The following is a 7,332-nucleotide window of genomic DNA, read 5'->3' as shown; positions in this document are numbered from 1 at the left end:
TATGGACGCAATTCTCATTCCACATTATTATGCAAGGCGCATCCCTCCATATCGATCCCAGTACCATAATTTCTTAGATACACGATTCCTAGGGGACTTGGCTTGTATCTATGCTTAATATGAACTGTAAAAGAACCTTTCTTAACTAACAACAGAAAAATGATATAAATTAATGAATATATAAATAAATATCTCCATCGACCATCACTGCAACCTAATTGCTTAACCGACCACCACACTGATACAAACTCTTGCCTCGCAATGACAGTTTAAAGGTTGCTCATGAATGGTAGAGGCAAGGGACAATGCCAATGACCTAGAGACTGAATATACATATGATCAGCACCCAAATCCCTCTCCAACCAAGCTAGAATCAGGGAGGGCCAGGCAATGGCTGTTGATGGCTCAGCAGGTAGACCTATAGGGTACCTCAAACATCCCATCCTTTGCTCACAAGGATGGCGAGGTTGCAGACACTAGATGAAACTATCAAGCTTGAGTGGGACTCGAACCCCAGACCAGCATATCACGAGGCTCACATTTATAATAAGTCACCACAACCCTTAAAAAAAGAAAGAAAAAAAAATCCATACTTCAAGGAATATAACTGTTATCCAACTTCTCTATCTAATAAATGTTACGGCATAGTTTAATAAAGCCTCCTAAATATACTTTTTATAATTAAACTAAGTTACTGGAAATTATGACTCTAAGACTGAAAACTGCGTGGCGCTAAAATAGTTAATTGAATTATCTGTTACAAAGTACAGGAAAGACATTGCTCCCCAAGTTCCATTAGGTCAAGAAGCCTTACAGAGCCAGAGAAGGGGTAAGAATGCATTCGTAGTTATTCTAAGAGTAGCTCTACTGAAGTACGTAGACGGCGCTATAGAACAGAGAAGACAAGATTCTCCGAGAAGTAAAGAATGATAAAACCTATGGATATCTATAGTGAAAAACATTTTGCTAGACTCCATGTGCATAAAATGACGTTAATCAAATTATTATTTTATATCTGTAGAGTAATATATGCATTTGGTTGTCTACTTAAAATCACTGCACCAAACATGGTACACTCCGGTATAAGACTGAAGATTGTTCGTTCGGTTTTATATTTACATACGTGTATTAGTCTTTATAAACTGTACACAGAGCAAATGTATAATTTTTCTGCCTTACATGATTTGTTCCAAGATGGCGATGCTAAAAGAGGTCAACCTTCCGAGGTGAGATTGAAAGCCCCTCACCCTTTTTCTTAACACCAGCAGATGCTGGAACTCTTTAAAAGCTGGGTGGATTTTTCCAACATTTCGGGTGTCCAGCTTATCATTATTACTGTTATTACCAGCTAAGCTACAACCGTAGTTGGAAAAGCAGGACGATATAAGCCAAAGGGCTCCGACAGGGGAAATAGCTCAGTGAGGGAAAGAAATATGGAAATGGATAAAATAGTGTGCCTGAGTGTACATTCTAAGCAAGGTTACTTCTAACTTGTCTTGGAAAGATCACTTAAGCTGCTTTAATGGACAGATTTGCTTCTAAAGCCCTGTCCACACAATCGAGCATGCCCGACAGATAAACAGTGATACCAGGCCACAATAGTTAGTGAAAATGAGGGTTGATGACGTCAGAAGCGGGGAAACTAAAGGCAGGGATCTGGAAACACTATATGATGCCAGATCCCTGTCTGTGGTTTTCCCGCTTCTGACGTCATTAACCCTCATTCTTACTAACTATTGTGGTCTGGTATCACTGTTTACCCGTCGGGCATGCACGATCGTGTGGACAGGGCTTAAAAAGGAAAAGCATTCTTTAGGTATAATTCTTCTTTCCTTCAACACAGGACCTGGAGTTTAGCGTTAAACAAAATTGCTCCCGTTAAGAATATTACTCTATATACGGTTCTCAACGCGTTTACTTTATTAATCCATTTAAATTGCTTTTGACTCCGATTTCCAACATTTTCATCTCCATGCAAGTTGTCTCTTCTCACTATTTTCTTAGTATAATATTATATTTTGAAAACTTCCAATGAAATTAAGCAGGATTACTCGAAAATGCTAACTAATATTAGATAATGGTATAAGTGGGCATAAGCTAATTCATGATACATGACCATTTTAGAGCGTTGACGGGTTTTGAGCGTTGACGGGTTTTGAGCGTTGACGGGTTTTGAGCGTTGACGGGTTTTATCCGTCTTTACACAATAGAGCTGGCTATATATTAGAAAGAATGGAGGCTACACCATCTTAATGGAGTGCAATTCATTCAGTGATCTGATCACGTCATCCTGTTATGATCCCAGATAATATATACTAATCAATCAATCAATCTGATCACATGAGTTAGGCCACTGACGCTGCGAAAATTGGACTCTACTAATTACACTAGTCTTGGATGAGCTCTACATCTATGATCTTTGATGTTGTTATGCTAGTTAAAAGGAACAACCAAACAGTGGAGGAACCTGGCCATAACAGACAGTGGCAGACCTAGGAGAAACCAAAACATAATTCATGCTTGCAAGCAACAAATGATTCCTAGTATCGATAAATAAGTATAGATCGCTAATTTAAAGTACAGTAGTTTATCTATGATTTAATGATATCTTGTAAAGCACTTGGCAGCTTTAAACCGCTTTCTTGTAAGTCGCTGATGTCGCGCAGAGATGCTTTATATGATAAGCGTACATTGTATCTCGAAATAGTAGGCTACAGTTTAGATGCATTTATCTTTAGGTACCTAAGGATGAAGATGAGAGTAAAGTACTCTTTCCTGTAATATTTTTCTAATATTTGAAAGTAGTGTCTAGTCCATGAAAAGCAGATGACGATCTGCCAATCTTTGATCTTTTAAGAACTGTAATTGTTCCAAAATACTATACCTCTATACAGAGGCCATGGAACGGAAAATCAATGCTGGTATCTATTCCCGGCCCCCATCCCCCACACCCACCAAACTAAAGGAAAAAAGTAAAATTTGAATTTCAAAATTCTGGAAAGAAGTACATAATCTAAGTCTACCTTCTGCATGTCTGGACGTTAATGCTCTTTAAACTAATCTTTTAAGTTTAAATTAAACATTTGCGACGCATTTCAAATCAGATTGTTTTTCAAGTATTTAGGTCAAGTTTTCTATCCATTGTTGATTTTATATTTGCTTCAGCAAATTTACCTTCGCTGAATCTGCTTTTCTATCTTTTCCCATTTATACATTCTTCCAAGGTGAACCCTGCTCGGTAATTTAGTGGCCCTTTGGCTTATGATAAACGTGGTAGTATGTAAGTAAGTAAATAAGTAAGTAATAATAATAATAATAATAATAACCAGTTGGCCCCACCACTAGCGTCAGAAACATGACCCTCCTATAGAAATCGTACTCATCTCTTCCAGGTCACAAGCCTACGCAGCAGCATCTGTTCCAGAGCTGACCCAGCAGCTCTTTGACCCCAGGAACATGATGGCCGCTTGTGACCCACGTCACGGAAAATACCTAACCGTGGCCACAGTGTTCCGAGGTCGTATGTCCATGAAAGAAGTAGATGAACAAATGTATAAAGTGCAGAACAAGAATTCTTCGTACTTCGTCGAGTGGATTCCAAACAACGTGAAGACAGCCGTGTGTGATATTCCACCCAGAGGGATGAAGATGGCAGGTACCTTTATAGGAAATTCGACTGCCATACAGGACCTATTCAAGGTTAGTGGTTTGGTGTCTCATGTGATTATAGATTAGTTATTTAGAAAGTAGAGAGGCTCATCTATACACTTTCAATCTATGAAAATTGGAATAATTTATGTGGTATATTTCTTAAGTGTTGATTATGATACCTGTAGCACCCTAAATCTAGAAGTTTAAAATTTTGTTGAAACAGAAGACAAATTAAGAAGATATCTTAGGGCTGATACCTGCTTTTTTATCTTTAAAAGTCAAGATAATTTACTTAATCAAAAAGCTTATCTCTATGGTTCCATATGGAATACATTGTTGTTCTATAGGTTTTACTTTATTTAAAATATCACACTACAGAAGATGGTATTAAATTCTAAAGTCACTCGTTAATATAGACTTGCCAGGCTAATTCATAGATCTTACACTGAACTGGAATACTAAATAATGTAAAAAAAAAAAAAAAAAAAAAAAAAAAAAACAACAACTAACAGCGAGAGCCCCATCAATGAATTAAATTCAGTCTTATTTGCCCTTCACAGACTTGAGAAATCAAGACAACTTGCATAGAGAAAATGTGCAGACTTTCTTAATTATCTTTAAGTGTTCTTGCCAATGATACAGTAATACGCAGATATGTCATATTATTGAAAAATCAACAAGGTGATTTATGTAATTTAATGATCTATTTCCCCAGCGAATCTCAGAACAGTTCACTGCCATGTTCCGGCGAAAGGCTTTCCTCCACTGGTACACAGGCGAGGGAATGGACGAAATGGAGTTCACAGAGGCAGAATCTAACATGAACGACCTCATATCGGAATACCAGGAGTACCAGGAAGCCAGAGCTGATGAAGATCAATTTACAGACGATGAACAGTATGATTCTCAGAGTTACGGAGGAGAATCGCAAGGCTACGAGGAGACAAGGGCAGCGAGTGGCGGTGCAGCGAGTTACCGCGGCGATACAGCCGGCGATGACTATGAAGAAGAGGAAAGAGGGGACACTGCTGATGGAGGTGATGATGGTGGGGATGATGGTGATGATGGCGATGATGGTGGAGATGAAAGGGGTGGTAGCGCAGGAGGCAATGATGGAGCGGAAGAAGAAGAATACGCAGAAGGAGAGATCACGGAGACATTTTAAGAACTAGTTTTTAGTGAATTATGTTTCGTTTTCCAATATCTACAGTATTCATCAGCCCATAATTACAAACTTAACAGACATTTTGGCTTGTGTCAGAATCATCTGAAGGGCATTTAAGAAGTCTCTTGCCTATGAACCTTCCAAGAGACTGAACTGTATTAAACTGACAATCTTCCTATAGGTTTTTCCTTGATACTATTTGCTTTTATTGTCCTCCATCTGGTGTGATTGTGTGTAAATGTGTGTAATATGTTCATTAATCCTAGTCATATATCGTGCAATTTACACATTTTAAATTATAATTTCATATCTCTAGAGTTTAGTGTTGTCAATAAAACAGTGAGCTAAACATTGTGATTTAATTCCCCTAAATTATATGCTTTCAAAATCTGATCCATGAAATTGTAAAGTGCTAAATGTATCTATGAAAACCTCCAATAATCATTCTTATTTGGGTAGTCCAGTAGTTCAGTATCCGAGTGTCGGTCTAATGAATTCTGTATTTCATGCCTGACAAAGTAGACGATTAAAATATTAATTTTTCTATCAATTTATGTGGAATAATCCAGTTAGTAGATTCTGGGTGTTGCTATAATAACATCTGTATTTGATGGCTGACAAAGTAGTCAATAAAAAATTATTTTTCTTATGAATTCATGTTATTCAATATCAGTTCCATCAATTAATCAATTCTATATGACCAGCTATGTTTTGCTATTAAAACGACAACTTAACCTTTTGGAAGGGTAATTATCTCTTATAAGTAAAGCATTCAGATTTAGACAGTTTAAAGTCATATTTCCAAAGCTATCAATCCTCTTTCCTTTGCTGGCTTGCACTGAAACACAACAATGCTGAAGAGATAATTGATATCTGGTTAAATTCCTTTATAAACATTAAAATGTTAATTCTAACAAATATTTGGATTATTTCCCACATTGCACACCTTTGAAGTCTACTGTATATGGAAATGTTGATTGTCAGGAAACAAAGCTGATATTTTCAAACTTACAATCACATGGAATAACTACTTTACATTATGTAACTACTGTAGAAAACTTCTCTGATCCTTCACCTGGTACTCTAGCTCTTTTTAAAACATGTATCTTCTACCTTTCTCTAGAAAATCTAATCTCTTCCAGGGCACAGGCCTATCGTGCATCAACTGTTCCAGAGCTGACCCAGCAGCTCTTTGATCCAAAGAATATGATGGCTGCTTGTGACCCAAGTCATGGACGATACCTAACTGTGGCCACAGTGTTCCGAGGTCGCATGTCGATGAAGGAAGTTGATGAACAGATGTATAATGTTCAGAACAAGAACTCCGCGTACTTCGTCGAGTGGATTCCAAACAACGTGAAGACAGCCGTGTGTGATATTCCGCCCAGAGGGATGAAGATGGCAGCTACATTTATAGGAAATTCGACTGCCATACAGGATATATTCAAGGTTTGGTGTAAATAACTGTATTGTAAATGATTGGTTGATTGCACGAGTCCCTTGCCTTATTTAAAACATCGCCTCGATGTTTCAACAGCACGTATGAACGATTGTAAAGTTTATTCAGTAAATAGAAAAGAAAGATTACCGTTAGAGCATAACAGCTGGAATAGCTAGTAGGGAATGCATATGGTGATTGTCATTTTTATTGACTAATTACCTTGAAAGAGATGACAATTTTAAACATTGAGAAGAGTTGAAATGTCTTAAAGGTAGCACTAGGTTTCCTTTCCTCTTATTACAACAATCCTTCTTTGCTTATGCTTTGAAACTTGTCCATATGATAGATGTTTTAGAAATACCATCATGACATAAAATGGAAACATATCTTATTTATCTCGATTTTCCATCAATATTACAATGGCTGATAATCCAAACCTTCCGAGTGTGAACAATGAAACTGGACAGCTGGAAACAATACCAAACCATCAAGGTCCAATAATTGTTCTCGTCCTGTCAGATAAATCCAGAATCCCCTTTTCACAAATTACTAGTTCTCTATGGTAGGCCTGGCCATTCAGGAATCATTCAATCTTGTAAATGTTGCTTTAGCAAATCACTAATTGCAAACCATTAACTAATAAATGTCAGGAAGAGCAACAGCCTGTTTTTAATGGTAAATTAACAGATAACACTCACTCTTGTGATTCTTAGGCCTCAAAGTAATCCAATCCTTCTAAAATCATAACCTCAAGATCTAATTCAGTTTTCTGAGATTATTACTTTTATAAGGCAGGGATGTTCACCCACTCAATTTTCTTTTATAATAATGGCTGTTATGAGGATAGAATTCCTTTCCTGTCTACATAACAAATAATTTCCCACATTTTGATGGAGTTCCTGTATGTGTCACCAAGATTATAACTGAACTTGTCTCCTTACCAGAAAGCTCACCAATCATTTTGATCTAAAGTAATCAAGTAACCTATGAGGCATTGAAAGTCCTCAACCTTTTTGATTCATGTATTAAAAAACAGATACTTATTTTCAATTGCGTTTTTTCCAAGTTTTTTTCA

The 7,332-nt window shown here is 37.1% G+C and overlaps 2 protein-coding genes across 4 annotated transcripts in view; one reads left to right on the top strand and one right to left on the bottom strand.

The window, feature by feature from the left end:
• LOC137627818 (E3 ubiquitin-protein ligase RNF34) overlaps positions 1-7,332 on the bottom strand; it is a 106,051-nt gene that overhangs the window by 84,077 nt on the left and 14,642 nt on the right. The window lies entirely within an intron of this gene.
• The window catches only part of LOC137627524 (tubulin beta-1 chain-like), a 46,646-nt gene that overhangs the window by 38,401 nt on the left and 913 nt on the right, over positions 1-7,332 (top strand). Inside the window, exons 6-7 of one of the 2 annotated variants that reach the window (XM_068358614.1) lie at positions 3,393-3,699; positions 4,367-5,155. In XM_068358614.1, coding sequence (XP_068214715.1) covers positions 3,393-3,699; positions 4,367-4,816 — 757 coding nt within the window. In that variant the 3' untranslated portion in view covers positions 4,817-5,155. Of the gene's footprint in view, positions 1-3,392; positions 3,700-4,366; positions 5,156-5,958; positions 6,266-7,332 lie in introns of those variants that run through there. The other variant, XM_068358615.1, reaches the window with a different exon arrangement.

The sequence above is a fragment of the Palaemon carinicauda genome, chromosome 35 (genome assembly GCF_036898095.1).
Source record: "Palaemon carinicauda isolate YSFRI2023 chromosome 35, ASM3689809v2, whole genome shotgun sequence".
NCBI classification, from domain to species: domain Eukaryota; kingdom Metazoa; phylum Arthropoda; class Malacostraca; order Decapoda; family Palaemonidae; genus Palaemon; species Palaemon carinicauda.
This window is presented reverse-complemented; position numbering and strand designations above follow the sequence as displayed.